The 20787-nt window shown below is 47.3% G+C and overlaps 1 protein-coding gene across 1 annotated transcript in view; it reads left to right on the top strand.

Annotated features, from left to right (window-relative positions):
- The window catches only part of Tmem132d (transmembrane protein 132D), a 617151-nt gene that overhangs the window by 586126 nt on the left and 10238 nt on the right, over positions 1 to 20787 (top strand). Inside the window, exon 6 of the mRNA XM_075978060.1 lies at positions 18234 to 18439. Within this exon, the coding sequence (XP_075834175.1) occupies positions 18234 to 18439 (206 nt within the window). The remainder of the gene's footprint in view (positions 1 to 18233; positions 18440 to 20787) is intronic.

Here is a 20787-nt window from a genome sequence, read left to right on the forward strand (position 1 = left end):
GATGACTTCCCTATGGTTGGATAAATGAGTCCTCTCTGGGCTTGCTTAGCCTATGTATTCTAGCCCCTTCCCGAGACAGAGACCACATGTAATTAGAGCAGAGCTGCATGCAGATGGCTGGGTGGGGGGCTGGATACTCCAATGACCGTCCTGACCCCTCCACCGAGGAGGAATATCAATGGTCCGCAGATCTCATCATGAGGGGCTCAGGCAGGTCGGCCCAGCTGATATCAAGAACGTGACTGCAGTTCCATTCAGAGGAGAGACTCTGAGGACTTGTCTCTTGATTTTCCTGCCCAAGAGAAATAGAGCTTTGACTTGGCAGCGTGTGAGCTGATCCTTCTTTGTTTTGGGAAGTGACAGCAAGGGACAAGCTTGGGGGCTAGGAATAGCTAAGAGGGGAGTGAGGGAAGCAAAGTGAGAGATACTAACATGCCATCTTGCCAAGAGCCCTCTAGGGATGCAGCCAGAACTCACCTTAGAAGTTCCTGAAGACACATTTGGCCGGGGTAGATCAGCTCAACAGCACCTGTCCCTGCTGCTCACAGGCCCCTCAAGGATGTTACCCTTCCCTCCTCCACTATGCGTATGCATTCAGGTGGCTGAGCAGGAAGTGGCTGGCTGCCATAATTCATCCAGTTCTGATCTGGATATAACACTGAAAGGGTTTCCCAGGAAACCCAACAGGCCCAGGCTACCCAGAACATTGGTCCAAGTACCTTCCCTCAGGTGCCCAGGTGACTGACGCCTTGAAGCCATGGGACAGTGTGGTCAGTGGCAGGGTGTCCAAATGCTTTGTCTGTCTATGGCCGGCACTGTTGATAACCACTGCAATTAGAAGATGGATGGGAAAAGTGAGAGACACAGATCAGTCTGTGTTGGCATCTTGGTCAGCCAGACATACTCAGAGGGCGTTTGGGAGCCTCCATCTGGTCAAAAAAAAGTCACCATAACTTTGCCCAATTCATTCATCTGTTCTTAGCTCCCATGTTCGTTTGTGCGGCCCTGTCCTTTGGTCCTGTCAGAAGCCTAGGGGAGAGCTGGAAGTGTCTTAAGACCCCCAGTATTTAACAAATGTTAGAGGGTGGTTTGGGCCTATGACCCTCCCATGGCAGATTGTTCCCATGTATTTGGCTGGTTTGCTATTATTTGTACGTTATGTGGATGGAAATATTACCCTCGAGACACCTTGAAGACCTGCAGGAAGCTCTGTTATTAAGTCTCAGGTGCTACAATAAAATCAGCATTGACCATTCTGGGCTTGCTCAGATTTGAAGGCAAGGAGATGTCTAGCACACAGAAAAATGAAAGCCTTGGTGGGCTCAGCATCCTGCAGAGTGTGCTAAATTTCCTCCAAAAGACAACAAGGCAGGCTAGAAAAGGGCTCACTGGTGTGAATGATGGAGATGCCACACATCGAGGAAATGCGTTCTCTGGTGTCAGTGTCATGAGAGGCCCCAGAGCAGATGTACGTGTTCATTTCGCTATTGCCTGTCTCTCTCAAAATTCTGATGGTGAGCAGGTCCGCTGTTCGCTGGCCTTTCTCTAATGGGTGGCTCTGAAGTGAACAAGTCATGGGAGCTGCCTACTCTTTTGGTCCTCGGCTGTGGGCCATCACATGCCCAGTGTTCCTGGAGATGTGACATCCTCCTGCTAGCTTCAAGCATTTCATTGTCCCAGTGACTGGTCTGTTATCATTAATGGCATATCCCTCCCATCGTGTAGAGCCAGCTGCTCGTTTGTAACTGCCTGATGCTAATCATGAGCAGACGAGATCTTCATGACTGTGAGAACTTGATGGTCGAAGATGATCACAGCCATCCGTTACTGGCTCATTCCGTCAGACCCTTGAAATCTGTTCAAAAGAAGGCCCCTGTGCTAATTCTGGGTAGTCACTACTTAGCATTAATCCCTGCCAAGTGCGCACATCCTATAATGTCGTTATCACATGCTGCTCCCCTCCCACCGCAGTGCTGGCATGGTTTTGTTCTCCAATTAGCCAAACCCTTGGCTGGGGATGGGATGTTGCAGCCTTGAATGGCTTCACACGCGAGATATGTTATCTGTGCTAATTAAATGAAAGAAGACAAAATTCCATGTATCCTCTCCCCAACGGCTGCAACACTCATCGATCCTTTTGTGCAGTAAATGCTGGAGAGTGGCAGGGGGTGTCCAAGGATGTAAGACATGCCAGCATCACTATGCCAGAAAAATAAACCGAGACCCGAGGAGGCCAGTGGTAACTCCAATGTTGTGCAGCCACTGACACATCTTAGTTGGCCGAAGATGCCGCCCAGCTAAAGGCCACAGATAAGATATAAATATTAAAATGTAATCATAAATGTATAACAGTATAGATGTTAATATTGGGGGATTTAACTTCCCTCTGTTTTACCTGGGATACTTCTAAAGATGTGCCCCAAAGGCCAGAATGTTCCTCAGTTGACAAAGAGACTGTCTAACGCACACAAAGCTCTGGGTTTGATCCCCACACGGTATAAACCAGATGTAGTGGTGTATGCCAAAAGCGAGGTGGAAGCAGGAGGATCAAGTCATCTTTGTCTGCATAGCCAGTTCAAGGCCAACTTGGGCTACATGAGACTGTCAAACAAAAACACCTTGAGTGACCTTGACTTGGGAGCATTGAGCTGGGACTCAGGAGCGTTGCCCCCACAGTGCTCCAGCCTCACTAGGTAAATTGCAGGGTTGCCCATTGCACTGTCTCCAGGGGAACTTCCTGGTCCAGACAGTGGCTGCCTTACAGTGTCCTGTCACGGTTTGTCTATGCTCCAACCCAATAAGCTGAGTGTTTATGCCTGTAATCCCAGGACTCAGGATGCCACGGCAGATGGATTGCCCAAGTTCAAAGCCAACCTAGGCGACATAATGAGTCCCAGGCCAAAATCACTTCAGGTCTATGAAAGTCATTACAGTCTCAACTCTGTCTCAATTAGACAGGACAGAAGCCCTAATAACCATGCAGACAACAGGCTACACTTCTTTTTAACAAATACACAAATGTGACAATCTCCACTAGGCTGAGAATATCTTTAAAGATGTGTTTGTTTATATTTTATGTGCATGCATGCTTCACCTGTGTGTTTGTCTGTGAATCATGTGTGTGCAGTGCCCACAGAGACCAAGGTGTCAGATCTGGAACTGGAATACCAGACAATTGTAAACTGCTGGATGGGATGTTTTTATCTGCTGAGCCATCGCTCCAACTTCCCAGAATTCTTATTTGCAGATAATAGAATAGAACCCTTGGCTGGTTTATGCAGATGCCAAGCTGTTCAATTTATTAAAAAGAATAATGAATAACTTAGTTACTGGAGGGACAGGAGCCAGCGTGTCTGGAATGGAGCAAGTGTCTCTGGTCATGGCCCTCTCCTACCTGTCACCCTATGGCAAGCCATAGAGGCTTCTGTGGAGGCAGCAAGGGCACACTATCCTTAGCATTCACAAGTAACACTGACCTGGCAAGGGAGATCCACTTGGAGGGCACATGTACCTGGTGCTTGCTTACCCTCATCCCGGGAAGGCTGGCTGTCCCTCGAATTGCTCATCACTGACAGAGAAGCCTCTGGCTCAGAGCAACCGGGGAAGCCAGGCTTTTTTGGAAAGGTTGAGAGAGGAAATTTCCAGAAGAAGCTCTCATTTACCTCAGAAGATAAGATTGAGCTGGAGCTCTCAGAAGTGGTGAGTGATCTGACTTTGTATGAGGCTCTTTCATTTAGATACCCTTTGTGGACAGCAAGGATAATAGATTTGCTGCCTGGGCTGGGGATCCAGCCTCTCAAGGCCCTCGGTAGCAGTTTAAACACGTGGTGTGTCACAGGCAGACTTTAAAGCCTGGTGGAGAAGGCTAATGTAGCAGGTGTTTGGCTTTCTTTAGCTGCCACAAACTGAGTCATCTTCTAAAGTCAACATTCATTCTCTCACCGCCATAATGGATGGAAATTGACATCCAGGTATCCACAGCACTCACTGGGTGGAGCCTTCCTGCCTCTTGTGGCTCCTGGGGCTACGAGTGCTCCATGGCTTGAGGCCCATGTCCCTTCTTCTCTGTTCTGTGTAGGGGCTGTAGCTTCTCCTGTAGATTCTTCCAGAAGTTTTATACACATATGAAAATGGTCTTACTTTTCCCTCCACCACAGCAATTCCGCACAGGAGCCCTGAGGAGACCTCCTGAGCACATAAGTCCTTCACTACAGTATCCCAGGGAGCTCTTGGGCAGCTGAGGGTAGGAACTGCCTAGGAGAAGGCACTGTACTGGCCAGCCTGGCTGTCGCTGGTGTGCTCCACTACCAGCTTTGGTTTTTACAGACATGGGCTGATGGCCAGCTTCACTGTTATCAGCAATGTTCTAGCACAGTGGTTTTTGACTTTCCTAATGCTGTGACATTTTAATACAGTTCCTCACGGTATGGTAACCCTCAACAATCAAATGATTTCATTGCCACTTTATAGCTATAGTTTTGCTACTGTTAGGAATCATAATGGAAATAACTGATATTCAGGATATGTGATATGTGGCCCCAAAATGGGGTTGTGACCCACAGGTTGAGAACTACTGTTCTGTCCGGTAGCTTGGCCTTTGTGATGGGAATGTAATGCTAACATTCATTACCTGAAAAAGACTTAAACTGAGGGTTGAATCCACCGAGGTTCATTCTGGGAAACCAATAGTTTTTATCAGGCTTCCTTCCAGAGCATGGGCGAGGGTTTATTGGCAGGAACGTGGTGGCCACACCCAGCAGGGATGATGGTTAGTCCATGACTGTGGTGAGCCCCCTCTGCTCGGTCTTCCCCACCTATATCCTCTATCCCTCAGTTCTCAATCTCCTTTGGGGCTCTAATGACCCTTTCACAGGGGTCACCTAAGACCTTTGGCGAACACAGATATTTACATTACAATCCATAACAATAGCAGAATTACAGTTATGAAGTAGCAATGAAAACAAGTCCATGGTTGGGGAATCACTACAAATGAGGAACTGTATTAAAGGGTCACAGCATTAGGAAAGTTGAGAACCACTGGGCTAGCCCCTCCTTGAAACTCTGAGGTCAAGTGCACTGGGGGCAAAATTAGCTGCGACTGGTTGGTAAAGGCGGCTGGATACTCATGGAAGGTTTCCATGACTCTCCCTACCCTCTCCTTCCAAGAGGGAGCATCAACAACCAACAGGCCCAGCTGTGATGATCTCTGATGAGCAGGTCCAGCTGGACTCCTGAAGGTGGTGGCTGTTCATACTCGTCCTATAACAGAGAACTGGAAAGCCCTAGCCTAGGAGTCATGTGCCAGCCTTCCCCCTTCAGGATGTATCCTTATGGTGGCTCCACCTTGGGAGCAGAACACTTGCTTGATCCCGTTTATAGCTATATAGTTACGGAGCCCAATGCAATGCACACTGGCCAGCTCCCAATGACTCAGAGAAGCAGCCATAGGTCCACACTGCACCGTGACCTGAACTCCACTGCCCAAGAGAGGGTATTGAACACCTTCTTGGACCATGTTATTTTCTGCTCTGCCCCACGGTTCCTGCACCACTGTATCCCTTCTCAAAGTGTTAACCATGTTAAACTCCTCCCTTACGTTGCTGCTTGTCAGGTATTTGGGCATATCAACCAGAAGAAAATGACCATATATGTCTAATGTTTATTTGTATATATGTTATTTTTTAAAGAGTAATGTTTTGTTTGGTTAGTTTTGTTGGTTGGCTTTTCAAGACAGGGTTTCTCAGTGTAGCCTTGGCTATCCTGCAACTCACTCTGTAGACCAGGCTGGCCTTAAACTCACAGAGATCTGCTCGCCTCTGCTTCCTGAGTGCTGGGATTAATAACATGCACCTACCATCACCTGGCTTATTTTATGTGTATTTTGTCTGCATATATGTTTGTGTACCACACGCATGCATTACCCACAAAGGCCAGAAAGGGGCAGCAGATACCTGGAACTAGAGTTACAGAGGGTAGTTAGCTGTCATGTAGGTGCTTGGAATCAAATCTGGGTCCTCTGCAAGAACAGCAAGTGCTCTTAAGTGCTGATCCATTTCTCCAGCCCTGTTATTTTTACAATTTAAGGAAAATAAAGTTGATTTTTATTATATTTCTATTACATTTAGGGGAGGTATATATGACACAGCTTGCATCTGGAGGTCAGAGAAAAACTTGTAGAAATAATTCATCTTTTTCAAGCATGGGTCCTAAGGATAGAACCCAGGTTGTGAGGACCTTGAAAGGAAAGGCAAGCACATTTCTGTCCCCAGCTGCCTTCATCAGCTGAAACCTCATGTAGACAGTTGCTTTCCGGAGTAAATGCTGCACTGCAGAAAGTCCAGGGACTTTCGATACGGTAGCTCACTGGGTCTTCAAACAGTCTGATAAGGCTAGGCTCATCCCCATTTCTCAGATAGGGAACTGAATCAAAGAAGCGAGCTGTTCATAGTCACACAGCCAGAGAGACAGCAGAACACCTACCCAGAGGGACCCAGCCAGGCTGGAGGATCTAGTGCTATATATCCCCATTTTCCTATTTCTCCTGATAGTTGTTACTTTTGTACCTGCTTGAGGGGAGTTAACTTTACCAATGTCCAGTGGTAACAGTGTCCTGCTCCTGATAAAAGTACAAAGTGGTTTGTTTTGTTATATTATTTAAAATGATGGTTGAACTCCAGTTAATAGCATGTGTCTGAAGCCTTCAGGGGCATGAGAAGTGGGTGTTTGTGGCTTCCTTTGAGAAGGAGCATAAAAGCAGATAGATGGAGGGCTGTGAGGTGGACCGATCTGTGATAAAGCAAATACTGCAAGACGTTAATTATAGAAGTTAGGCAGTGGGCGTGAGTGCTCACTGAACAATTTCAATTTTCCTCTGATTAGTGCTTTTCATAATAAAATGTTGGTAGAAACAGGTTGAGTGAACTAATCCACAAGTGAACAGGGACAGGCAGGGCCAGCATACAGCTCATTCTGCAGGGTGGTAAAGATGTCTGGTATTCAGGAAGCACCGTAAGTGAAGATGCAAATTCCCAGACATGGCAGATAAAATAAGATAGCTCAGGACTCCCAGGATTCTACATGATCTGGGCTACCCGGAGGGAGGTCAACCAGAGCCTTTCGGCCTTCCACCTTGCTGCTGGATGCCACAGATGCTCCACCAGAACCAGGGGCACATGTCCTCTGAGCTTGCACGCTATGAGTCATCTCCCATTACCACCAGGAGCCAGGTAGGGAAGTGAGATAGATGGGCAGCTTGCCAGCAAATACAGAAAAGAACATAGAGAAACGTGCCATACGCAGTCTGCCAGACTGCTGCAAGAGCAGAGTTCATCCCTGGAGAAGCAAGAGGATCCCCGATGCATTAATCAAAGAGGGATCCACAGGGGATGACCTAATGTTTTCCAGTGTTAACTAGAGTTGTTTTCCAAGACTGCTGTGTGTGGTCCAGCAAGGTGACGACTGCAGAACCTAGTGGAAGGGGACTGTCGTAGTTATTTCCGAATGCGGAGACAAAACAACATGACCAAGGCTACTTATAAAAGGAAGCATTCAGTTTAGGGCTTATGGATTGGGAGGGTCAGAGTCCGTGATGGCTGAGCAAATGTGTGGAGATGGGAATGTCTGAGAGCTTTACGTCTCCATCTGCAAGTAGGAAGCAAGGAGAGAGACACTGAGAATGGAGTGGATCTTTTGAAACCTCAAAGCCCACCCCCAGTGACACACCTCCTCCAACAAGGTCATAGTTGTTGACCTAATCCTTTCCCCAAACTTGCACTAATTGGGAACCAAGAATTCAGACGTATGAGCCTATGGGAGCCATTCTTATTCAAACCGTCACAGAGGTCATTCACACAGGCTATCCAGTCTAGAGACAAACCATATGGTCAAGCCTTGGGCATCCTCTACCCATAGTTCCTGCCGCTACAGGGAGAAAAAAAAAACATGTCCTGTTATATAGGATGCAGCCAGCTAAAGAGAGGACACGGATGCCCTCTTTAAAGACTGGATTGTTGTAAAGTTGCTTTGTGATGAACACATTCCGAGAGAGGTCAGCATGGTGATGGATGAGAGAGGTGAGCAATTGGCAGGAAGGCTCTGGCCATTACCACCCAAATGAAGGAGCGGTGACTTTATCCTCTCGATTCCCAGGGGATAAGCTTCCTCCTTTCCCAGTCACCTGGCAGGAGGCACATATAATCTAGACTTGCTCATCTTATGTTCACAGGTTGAGCAATGAGCCTGACCCAGCAACTCACGGAAGCTATTGCTTCTTCTTCTTCTGTCCTCCTTTGGTTGCTGTGAGGACAGGGACAGGGCTAGGGATATACCATGACCAGCATGTGCCCTCTGGGAGCCCAGGCAGAATAATCTGTGTGTGGTATGGGGAAATCTGGGGAGAAAGAGTTCCTTCTGTTCAGAGTCAAAGATGTTGGTGGGGACATAACTTCCACAGGACTGAGAGCCTTCATAGCCACTGGGCATTGGTGAATAGTGCCATGCATGGATAGTCTCTCCCTATCTCTGTCCTTCACAGCTTCTTCAAATCTCACCAGACTAGGAGAGAGCTACAGTTATTGGTGTATAATGCCAAAAAATGAACTTTTTTCAAGAAAGAACATAGAGCTTGGGAGATGAATCAGTGCAGTTCTTACCTTGCAAACATAAGTACCTGAGTTCAATTTCCAACACCCATGTAAAAGCAAGGCCTGGTGGTGTAAATCTGTAATCCCAGTGTGGGAACATAGAAACAGGAGGATCCTCACAGCTCAATGGCCAACCACCCTACCTGAACTGATGCATTCCAGCTTCATTGAGAGACCTTGCCTCAAAAATTTAAGGTGGAGAGCAATTGATAAAGATGCCTGACTTGTCAAATGGATGAAACTAGGAGACAAAAACCATCCTGAGTGAGGTAACCCAGACTCAGAAAGACAAACATGGTATGTACTCACTCATAAGTGGATACTAGATGCAAAAGAAAGGATAGCCAGACTACAAGCCACAGCTCCAGAGAAGCTAGGTAACAAGGAGGACCCTAAGAGGGACACATGGATCACCCTGGGAAGGGGAATTAGGTGAGACCTCCTGGGTAAAGTGGGTGTGAGGGGGCAATAATTGGGAGGGGATGGGGGATCAGAACATGAAAAATGGGATGGTGGAGGGGGAGAGGGATGGAGTGGGAGGGCAATGAAAGAAAGATCTTGATAGAGAGAGACACTATAGAGTTAGGGAGAAACCTGGTGCTAGGGAAATTCCCAAGAATATGCAGGATGGTACCAGCTAAGACTCCTTGCAATAGTGGAGAGAGTGCCCAAACTGGCCTTCCCTTGTAATCAGATTGGTGAATACCCCAACTATCATCGTAAAGCCTTCACCCAGTAACTGATGGAACCAGATGCAGAGATCCACAACCAAGCACCAGGCCAAACTCCAGGAATCCAATCGAAGAGTGGGAGAAGGGAGTATATGAGCAAGGGAGGTCAAGATCATGATGGAGAAATCTACAGGACAGCTGAACCAAACTCGTGGAAAATCATTAACTCTAGACTGACAGCTGTGGAGCCTCCACGGGACAGAACCAGTCCCTCCATATGTGGGAGACAGTGGTGAAGCTTGGACTGTCTGAGGGGCCCCTGGCAGTAGGACTAGGATCTATCCCTGGTGCGTGAGCTAGCTTGTTGGAGTCCATTCCCTATGGTGGGATGCCATGCTCAGCCTTAATGCAGGGGGAGGGGCTTGGTCCTGCTCCAACTTAATGTGTCAGTCAACTTTGTTGACTCCCCATGGGAGTCCTTACCCATTGGGAGGGGTAGGTAGGGTGGTCTGAGAGGGAGGCAGGAGGTGGGAAGAGGGATGGAGGGAGAACTGTGGTTGGAACGTAAAATGCAATTTAAAAAATAGATATTTATCTCTAATTTGAAAAAAAAATATATGCCTGACCTCATCCCTTGGCCTCTCCAGGCATGCTCACATACATGCACAGCCACCTGCTTGCACAAGTATATCCAGATCCACTCAAATACATGTGTGAAAGAGAGAATGCATAAACACTGACACGTGGACAGCTGTGTCCTCTGTGCTTCTTGGGGGCGAGGAAGGATCATTAGCATGGGAGGAAACAGGTCAGAAAGCTCCCAGGCTAGAGCAGAGGGTCTTTCCAGTTTCCCACCCCCAGAGCCTTGCTCTTCTGAGACCTGGCTGAATTCAGTCTCATGCCATTCCATTCCATAGAGAGAAAGAGAAACAGAGAGAAATGTAGAGAAAAAGAGATGTGAAGGAAGACAATAGAGACAAATAGAGAGACAGCAAGATAAAGAGACCATGACAGAGAGATCTCAGACTCGCTGGAATTAAACTCTGTTGTTTAAGCTAGTTCTGAGACCAGGATGGAGTTGGGTTTAGCTCTTTAACTGGACCATCATAAGATCACTTGAAAGAAGAGGATGAGGGACAAAATGGGCCATGGCCATCTTTGGAAAACACAATCTGCTGTATGCATCAATTCATCTGGGCCTGAGTTGCCTGTCTGGAAAAAGAAGATGGGATCATTCCAGCTTCAGAAGATCTCTGGGAAGAGCAGGGGTGGTGGAGATGACTGGCAGGTTGCCTCTCATTGAGCCCTATGTCTTATCTACAGCAATGGTCATTTGTCTATAAGGGAAGATTTGGGAGGACCCTGTTGTCTGCATGGCCAATGACGCTGAGTCATTTGGAGTTTCTTGTTTTATTCTGTAGATGGCCCTAAGATCCAACAGGCAGAGGACCTTTGTGTGGCTGAAATAAACACATGGAAAACATGGATCATAGCACTTCTGGGGAGACCCTGTGGGTCCTTTGACAGTATCTAAGTCGTTGTGGTAGTCCCCGCTGCTGTAAGGGTGCTGCTGACATCTAGGGTGGAAGCCAGGGTGCTATTTCACATCTCACAATGTACCGGGCAGCCTCCCGCTATGACTGCCACCAAGTCCTCTCAACTGGAGCTAAGGCAGAGTGGCAACAGGTGGTTATTACTATAAAAATGATCTTCCATCCACACTTCATGAGTAACCACAGAAAGACAATGGCAGCCTCCAGACATGTGTTCTGAGACCAAAGAGAGCATTCTCTGAGCACACTGCTCCTCCTTCCCCAGGAAAGTGGCTGACGCTTGCTAGGAGTGGCAGCATCTCCTGGGCATGTGACGTGGGTTCTAGAGGAACATCAGCTGTTGAAAGTTCTAATGACATGGTAGCTTTCTTCTTCATAGTCCTTAAGAGGCGTGATGTGGCACACAAAGATGAAGCTGCCGTGCTCCCTCAAGAAGGGTCTCACTTGGCCTTGGGGAGTATTGAGGAAAAATAGGTTCCAGTAAGCAGTTCTTGGGGGCCCCTCTGTTCTAGGCTGCCTTTAGGATGGCTGTATCTAATAACTGAGACAGTGGGATAAGGCTTGGCTATTTCTAACAGCGAGAATGCCCTCTAGCAACCTCCCTTCTGCCAATCTTTATTTCCAGAGCCACTCCTTCCCTTTTGATTTCATTAGTGTTTCCACCCAACACATTCCTTACTCAACTTCCGCTTCTCAGAGGAGCCCTCATGGTCTCAAACACTGGAGGAAGTAGCCTGGATCGAAAAACCTCGATTCTAAAACATTCCCAGCTAGCTTGATTTCTGTTTTCTCTTTTTGAAGAAGCTAATCATATCACATCCATAGCAGAGAACAGAGAGACAATGCGCCCTCACTGCCTGCTCTCTTCTGCTTACACTCAGCCAGCTTTCTTCACCCTTATACAGCTCAGAGCCCAGCCTAGGGAATGGCGCCTCCTGTATTCAGGGTACCATCTGAATTCACAGTCAACACACACACACACACACACACACACACACACACACACAGTGATAAACCCACAGGCCAATCTGATCTAGATGATTCCTCATTTGAGACCTTCTTCCCGGTTGCAGCAGTTAGCTTTTCAAATGAACCACAACACCAGGAGAACTAGAGACAGGGCTCCATTCTGGGTGCCTGTCTCCTGTTTGGTACAATGGTGCTCTTAGTGGCTGCCATCTCGCTGGAATACCGTAGGAATACAGTAATCCAAACAGGTGGGACCTTGACAAGGCTCTGGACAAGCAGGCCTCCCTAAAGCCAGCTTTGGTCTGCACTGATGCATAAAGCTTTCTCAAGAGACCAGTTTCCCTGAGTCCCCAATGGCCTCTTCTTCATCCAAGCTGGTGACTATCTCCTGAAATAGGAAAATGGTCTCCAGGGCCTGCTTAAATGACTGCATTCACCTCTACTGTCAACTGCGTGGTCTTTTTGAGGCTATTTATAATAAAGTACCTCAGGGTGGGCTGAGTGGCTTAAATAGAAGAAATCTATTTCCTCGCTGCCATATACACATATGTGTGCAAGATCAAGGTGATGGCAGGATTGGGTTCTCCTCTGCCGCCTCCTGTGGGGTGTATGTGGCCACCTGCTCTCCGTCCTCATCTGGCCTTTCCACTGTGTACGCATCTTCCATCCCTACATCTGGACTGTCTTATGAAGATTCCCGTCGAATTGAACATAGCCTAGTTCCCATTTAGTTTAATTTGCTCTCATATTGTGTGTGTGCATGTGTGTGTGTGTCATCTGTTCTTATGTGTGAGTACAGAGACCACAAACGCCACAGCATACATTAAGAGATCAAAGGACAACTTTGGGTGTTTGTCCACACCGTCCACCCTGCGACGAGGTCTCTTAGTCTCTGCTATGCTCTCCAATCTAGTTGGCCCTCAGGCTTCTGAGATTCTCCTGTCCCACCTTCCACCTCACTGTAGGGTTGTGCTGCTGTGTCCAGGTTTACCTGGCTTCTGAGTATCCAAACTCAGGTCCTTATGCCTTCAAGGTAAGTGCTTTGCACACTGAGATATCTCCCCGATCCAAGTGTGTGTGTGTGTGTGTGTGTGTGTGTGTGTGTGTGTGTGTTCGGCATGAATAGATTCCACCTTCAAGGCCCACTACTCTCAATGATTCATTTCTGCTAGCAAGGTCACAGTCCTATGGGCTCCACAACCTCCTTAAACAGCGCCACCATCTGGTAGTCAAGTGTTAAAGCAGATGAGCCTCTGAGGTGTGCGCTGGGGGGGGGGGGCACTTTCACATCCAAATCATATTACTTAGTGTATTTACCATGAAGAACAGATGGAGTAAGGCTTTAGTGCTACACACAGCATATTGCATTAGCAAACTTTAAATGTTAGCTGCGGTATTTACCTCTACCATCACTACTAATGCTGGTTTTTTTTTTCACCCAAGATAAAGACCATCCATAAGAGGGTACCGCCAGCCTGATACTCAGATGCCAGCCTCCTGTGGAATGTGACTGTTTGCTCAGTTTGAGGGAGGAAAGATAAGAGTTCATTATATCCAAAAAAAAATATCCAGAGAACATAAATTTTGTCACAGATGTGATATTTAGATAAGATTTAAATCCAGCCAGCATTTAACCAGAAGAGCTAGAGCTAGCATTAAATTCACATAAGTGCCAGGATTATGCACACGAGAGTCAGAAATATTAGCTTTGTCTCTGTCACGGAGCAGGGGAGATCGGCTGGAAATGGTTGGTGGAGGGAACTCGAGAGTGTTACTTGATCATTCCTTGAAGCCGCCAACATTGTAAAGTGCTGGTTGATAAATTATTTGACATGTACCGTTAGTCATCATACTTGAAGGGGAAGGGATGAAGTCAGACAGTTCTCCTAGATGGTCAAATCTCTCTGGTTCACCTCCCAGTGGGAAGAGTCTGAAGTTTAAGCACCTGGAGCTATGGCTGGAAAGAGAGAGAGGACCTGCTGCAGTGGGTTCCCTAAGAACAAGTCCAGTGTGAATCTCCCAGCCCCTGCATGGGGATCCCTGTCTACTTAGGAACTGAGGCTCCTATTTTACCAGCTGAAGGCCAGCCCAGGTACAGCAGGTCTTCCAGAGTTGGGAAAGCATAGGGGAGACTAGTTGGGGCAGAGCTGGTGAGGGACAGTCATGTGTGTTGCCTTCCTGAGGGAGGACTTGAGAGACTGGTAAGCAGGGTAAGAACCAGGAGACAGCAGGCAGAAGGTGAAACCAGAAGGAGGTTTGAGTCACCCATAGCTACCATGCATAGTGACCGTGAGCTTGGTGACCTCAGCCACACTTTTCAGAAGGTTCCTGCAGATCTAGCTGTTAAGGCTTGACTCTGAAATCCTGGTGAATGAGGTTCCAGCTGTTCCTGCCACAGAAACAAATGTTTGTCACCATACCAGACAAGGATACATGGCTTTTCCTTCACTGTATTAATGTCTCCATCTGTTAACCCCAAAGTATCATTTTATAAACCTTGAATATACACAATGAAATATATTTGTCAAAACTTCATTTAAAAGAATCTATCCTGGGAGATAGCTCAGTTGGTAAAGTGCTTGTTGGAAAGCAGAAAGCTCTCAGTCCAATCCCCCAATCCCACATTTTGATAAATTTATTTTTATTTTATGTTCACTGGTGTTTTGCCTGCATGTATGTCTGTGTGAGGTGTCAAGCCCTGGAACTGAACTTACAGACAGATGTGAGCTCCCGTGTGGGTACTGGGAAGTGAGCACCGGTCCTCTGGAAGAGCAACCAGTGCTCTTAACTGCTGAGCCATCCGTCCAGCCCCCAAGCCAGGTAGAGCGATGCACACTGGTATTAAGACTGATGCAGAGGAAGACACAGGAGGATCCCAGGGGCTTTCTGGACAGCAAGCTGAGCCTCATTGGGTGAACTCCAGACCAATGGAAAAAATACCATCTCAAAGGAAGTTCACTGCATCCCTGAGAATGGCAGTTAAATTTGACCCCTGGCCTCTAAACACACATGCAAATACATGTGTGTACGCACACACCTAAACATTTTCTAAGTGGATAAAAATTAGTATTATCTGTAGCCACTGATGTCTCTAGGTTGTAGCCAAGACCTCCCAAGCACACAGGAACTAATCACCAAAGTCTCCCCTTGAGGCTAGACTACTACTGTCTGTCCTGTCCAAGCACTTCCCACCCCATGCCACCACCATCCCCGCATCCTCTTGATGGGAAGCTTGTCCAGCTCCATATCTCTCCTGTGACCGTATTTCCTGTTTGCCTCCACTTCCTCTCATTGACCGCCCTTTATATTAGAAGAGCCCTTCCTGCAACCTGGAGGTTGAAAGTGATGTGACTGAGGCCACTTAAGACAGAGACTCCTGCTCAGCGGGGACCCCAATTATATTCTTGGCTCACTGTGAGTTTTTGATAGTTAGAATTGTGCGAGCTTGCTTGTCTTCATCTGTCTCACCCAGTCAGGCTTAGCCTACTAATGCCATCGATTTGGCAGGTTCTGACTGATGAATACAGTCTTTGGAACATGGTTCTTTTGTGTTGCATCAGAGTGATGCTATGGTGACTCATACTAAGGAAGGGCTCTTCTCACCGGGACCTCTGACCCCTGCTTGTGCCAGCAGCAATGTGTAGCCCCAGCTCTGAGATCTTGACCTGGCATCAGCCACCATCTCACCAACAGCGAGGTAGCAGCTATACGGCAGCAGAAGAATAATAGTCCCGGCAAGAAAGGGACACCTGTCACTGGTGTTCCCAGCTTATAACCTGTGATGGTCACATCCTAACTCAGCAGCAGCAAAGGCAGAAGGCAAACCCTGACATCCCAAAGATCCAGAAATCGCTATGAAGCAGTTCTTTTGACTACCCCAGAGTCCAGGATGTGGACTGCACCCCATGGGTGTCTTCAGAGAGCCAAAGAGACAGATTCTCAAGCCTCCAATCCCACTCATGGTGGCTTATCTTTAACCTTAGCTTATACCTCACAGCCACCTCCCACACCACGTGTGAGTTCAGCCCTGATCTTTGGACACAAGATGTCCTGAGCATAGCTCTTGCCCCACGGCCACAGGGCATTGGGCCTGTGCACAGCCCTGCTCTAATGTCTCCTGACCTTGTTCACCCAACCCTACCTCACAGACCCAGGTCCTCAAGTGCACAACCTTCCAAAGCCTTCTCACCTGCACCAACACTTATCACAGTATGTTGTCACATCAAAGAACAAACACGGAGTCGAAGAACCATGATGAAGGTACTCAAAGAACATGCACACGAGAGTTTGAGTGTACTCAAAGCCATGGTTAGGGTACCTCAGCCCACATCTTTTTCAGTGCAAAGGCAGGCTGTGTGGCTCTCTTGGCTGGGATGAGCTCCAAGTTCCTTTAAATGGGTCACCTGCTTGGCAGGAAGGCCAAGAGAGTTAAGGTCATAAAGGACTAGGTTGTTCTAAAAAAGAAATGACTCTTACCAGCTATTTGTCATATAGTATCCTCTTCTTTTCCTTCCTCCCTCTGCCCTTCCATCCTCTCCTTTCTTCTTCCTTCCCTTTTTCCTCCTTCCTCCACCCTCATCTCTTTCTTGTCTCCCCCTCCCCCAACCTTTTCTCCCCCCTTCCTTCTTTCTTCCCTTCCTCCCTCTCTTCTTGCCCCCTTATCCCAACCACTTTTTCTTTCAAGGTGTCTGATCCTCTGAGAATGCTCAACCTGAATATAAGCAGATATCCTGAAAGAGAAAAGGCCTTAAATTAAATACTCCCTGGGCCCTGAAGCAAGGCAAGCTCTGGCCAGACCACAAATTATAATAAACCAGCCATCGCTAGTCCCACTGGACAATGCAATCAGATTTAAGTACCTTCGCTATTGGCAGACACTGAAGATGACAAAGTCCGCCTCGATGGAGCCGGGTGCCCATTTCTCTTTGCACTTATCGATCGACCTCCCCACCCAGGCTGAGGCTCACAATAGCCCGTCCTGTGCATCCAGCATCCACGCTGCCTCTGAAGCAGACAAAGGGGCTTTCACTAGAAAGGTCTTTGTGATCTTTGCACAACCTACTCATTTCTGTCTGCTTTCTTTCACACCCCTTTAAGTGTTAAAAGTAGGTTTTCCATCCTTTAAGGTGGAAAGTAAGAGCCCTGGGACTGAAATGGCACCTGTGAGGGGGCAGGGCAGACTGAGGGATAGCGAGCCACATCCCTTACTCTTCGCCATGGCCTTGGGGTGTTATGAGTCATCAGTGTCCTTTGGCCTTGGGTTTGTCATATGTGAGATGCTGCTGATATTAGTGCCGGCCTCCTGTGTGGTCCTGATGCTGAGATGATACTTGGGGTGAACTCAGCAGGCATCCCTGACCTGTATCCATATATCCTATTGTCAGTGGATAGAAGTTCCTCACACCTGCCTTCCTCTCCTGTGCTGACCAGCAGACACAGGTGAGGGAACTCATTCTTTTCCCCAGGTCTATCCTCCTATTCCACTCTGGATCCACCCTCTGCTGGGACCAATGAACCACACACCGGCTCTCTTTTGGAAGAATGTGTTTATTCCTTTGCAGTTCTGAAAGTCAAAGATCTGGAATCTGGAATCAGGCATCGGTCTGGAATTCTTCAGCTTCCAATCTGACTTTCCCCATTCCCAACCCTCTCTGACCTCCATGCTGGCAATATAGCCTCCTGCCCCTGCAGCCACAGTGTCTGCTTCCCTCTCCTAAATTACCAGTGCCCCTCTCAAAAGGACAATCAGAAGCTCTCCAGGACCAACCTAAATAATCTAGGCTAATTTTTTATCCATCAAGATCCTTCACTTTGAGGCTGGAGAAATGGCTCCAGGGTTAAAAAGTACTTATCCTGAGAGTCTGAGGATCTGAGTTTGGATTTCCAGAACCCTTATAAATACCATGTGGGCATGGCAGCCTGTCTGTGATCCTACCCTTGGAGGGCAGACACAAGGGATATCCAATGCAAACTACTTAGCGAGAATAGCCATATAGGTAAACTCTGGATTTGATTATGAGACCCTGCCTTGATGAGTAAGATGGAAGATCGATCAAGGCTGCTTCCTAATGTCAACCTGGGTATTCCACATGCACGTGCATGTACACACACATGCATGCAAACACAAATGTGTGCCACAAGCACAACAATATAAAAACAAACAAATTAATGTGTACAACTTCACTTACCAAAACAGCACATCAAAGACCCTTATCCCCATCTGCAAAGACCCCAGCAGGCTCTGTTCTGACATCAGGGATTTCATTCAAAGCAATGGCTTGTGCCTGCTTTACTTCACAATGATGAGTCCCAAACATGACTCAACCCTCTTCCCCGATCTGTAGAATGAGATGAAGCTCACCTCCCTCCTCCTTGCTTCTTTCCCTCCTCCCAACCAGGTTTCTGACAGATGTGACTATGTCTTTGTCAATGGGAAGGAAATGAAGGGCAAGGTGAATGTGATAGTCAGCTTCACCTACCAGCACCTGAGCAGCCCCCTGGAGATGACAGTGTGGGTACCACGGCTACCACTGCAGATTGAGGTTTCAGACATGGAACTGAACCAGATCAAGGGCTGGAGGGTCCCTGTTGTCTCTAACAAAAGGTAGGTGTGTGTGTGTGTGTGTGTGAGAGAGAGAGAGAGAGAGAGAGAGAGAGAGAGAGAGAGAGAGAGAGAGATTGTTTGTGTGTGTGTTGGACATTGGGCATACATAGCAGAAAGTCATGTCCATTGTGCTTATGCTGAGGAGGGACACACACGAGTGGCTAACTACCTATCTAGGCAAAAGCAAGAGTAGACGCAAGGGTTCACATGGTGACTTACTGGAACCAAGCACCTAGAACCTGCCATATGGGCAATTGGACACCAACCACAAGCCTCCAGCTAAAGAAAAAGGAGCTTAGAGAGGGAGTTACATGGATGGGTTTCAGGATAAGAAAACTGGCAGACTTTAGGAAGAAGCAGGCAGCAGATGCCCTGAGCACTTGGCTCTGGTGAGACATCTGAAGTTTGTCTGCCATAGTGGGCACCAACCTATTGTTGGTTGTCTACCTATTCCACACGTGGGCAGAATTTGGTAGAGAGGTAAACCTCCTGTCAGTCATAGGAAATCCAGATAAGGATCAGAGAGGCAAAGTCACAGAAGTTCAGCCTCTCTTTTTTGACCATCACTGCAGGGACCTCAGTGCATATATATCCATGCACTGGAAACATTGCAAATGTCTGAGTAAGTAAGTATGTGCCAGCACACAAGGAAAGACTTCTGAGGCTGTCACTAGGAGAACCTTGATAGTCTTCACCTTTGAGGTCCACACCTCTAGTTCTGTGACATCTGGAAGAGGATTTAGCTTGAGGAGGGAGTTGGTGCTATGGACAGTGGGAAGATGGTTCCTGAAGATGCTTCTTTGGAAAACTGGGTTTTCAGGAGTTGGGATAGATGGTGAAGTCGATGTTGTTGTTGTTGCTGCTGCTGGTGGTGCTGCTGCTGCTTCTGCTGCTGATGCAACTAGCCAGGTCCGGTACTAATGGACTCACATAGGGCTGTGAGCTCTGAGAAACCGTTGCTGATATGTGAATGGAGGCTGGAATGATGGTGGGAATAGACCAGTGTGTACAATGTATCAGACAGTGATACAATGTATCAGACAATGTAGCAGACAGTCTGTTTGAAGCCACCTGTCCCTGTCTGCATTGATTACAGAATCTCACTAACCTCAAGGTAAACACTCACCTCTTCCAGGTGCTGACTTAGTGGACGTTGCTAGTGGTCACAACCTTGTCAAGTTAACTACACATTGCTGTGTGTCCTGGGTTGGCCTCAATTGTTAACTTGATACAGACAAGAGTCATCTGGGCAGAAAATCTCTATTGAGGAATTGCCTAGATTGGGTTGGTCTATGTGAATGTTTATGGAGGATTGCCTTAATTATTAATTGATAAAGGAGAGCCCAGGTCACTCTGGGCAGCACCATCTACTAGACAAGTGGTCGTGGGCTATATAAAAAAGTTAGATAAGTGTAAGTCATGAAGCCAGCAAATAGCATTCTCCATTGGTTCTTATCTTCAAGTTCTTGCTTGAGTTCCTGCCCCTACTTCTCTCAATGATGGGTTTCAAATTGGATGTGTGAGCCAAATAAACCTTTTCCTCCCCAAGTTTCTTTCCGTCAGAGTATTTTATCAATGCAACAGAAAGGAAATCAGAACACTGTATGATATGGGGCCTTAATCTAAAACTCAGTATGGCTTGAAGGACTATGTGCATGGCCTCTCATATTCTGTGCAGAAGCAGCCAGATATGGTTTAATGAAATCCTGAAAGCTGAGATCTCAAAGCTGAGGTCTACTAGTAGGTTGGTGCCCCATCTAGAGGCTTCTGCAGAGAAGACTCACTCAGGCATTGTCCAGAGGACTCAACACCTCACTAGCTGCTAATCAGTAGACAAGGTACCTGCCAGCTGGATGTCACCATAGGGCAGGCAGCTCAGAACTCAGCATCTTGCTTCATCAGAGAGAGCCAGTGACAGAAGCCATAGAATATTACAAACTATGTTGATGTCACTGTCTTCAAACCCAATCAGGTAGCCAGGCATGAGGGAGTACATCTGTAATTCTAGAACCTGGGAAGCTGAGGCAGAAGAGTTGTCACCTGGGCCTCATAGTGGGACCTCGTATTAAGAAACGAACAAAAGGGCTTGTGAATTCTTCCACCCAGCAAATACTAGCTGAGTGTAAGTCTTAAAGGAGCCTTTTGACTCTTGATCTCTATTGGCAGGCAATGTTCTCTGAGGAGGGAGAGACATTGTCTTTTGTGGTTCAGACATGTTACTCACATGCCCATACTCCCGTAAATAACCTATCACACTGTCCCTGTAAGCAACCTAGTGAAACTGCTTGGTCCACCCAGGAAACAACAAAAGAAGGGGCTAGTGAGTAAAATGAAGGGCATCAGTAAGA

The sequence above is a fragment of the Microtus pennsylvanicus genome, chromosome 1 (genome assembly GCF_037038515.1).
Source record: "Microtus pennsylvanicus isolate mMicPen1 chromosome 1, mMicPen1.hap1, whole genome shotgun sequence".
In the NCBI taxonomy this organism is placed as follows: Eukaryota; Metazoa; Chordata; class Mammalia; order Rodentia; family Cricetidae; genus Microtus; species Microtus pennsylvanicus.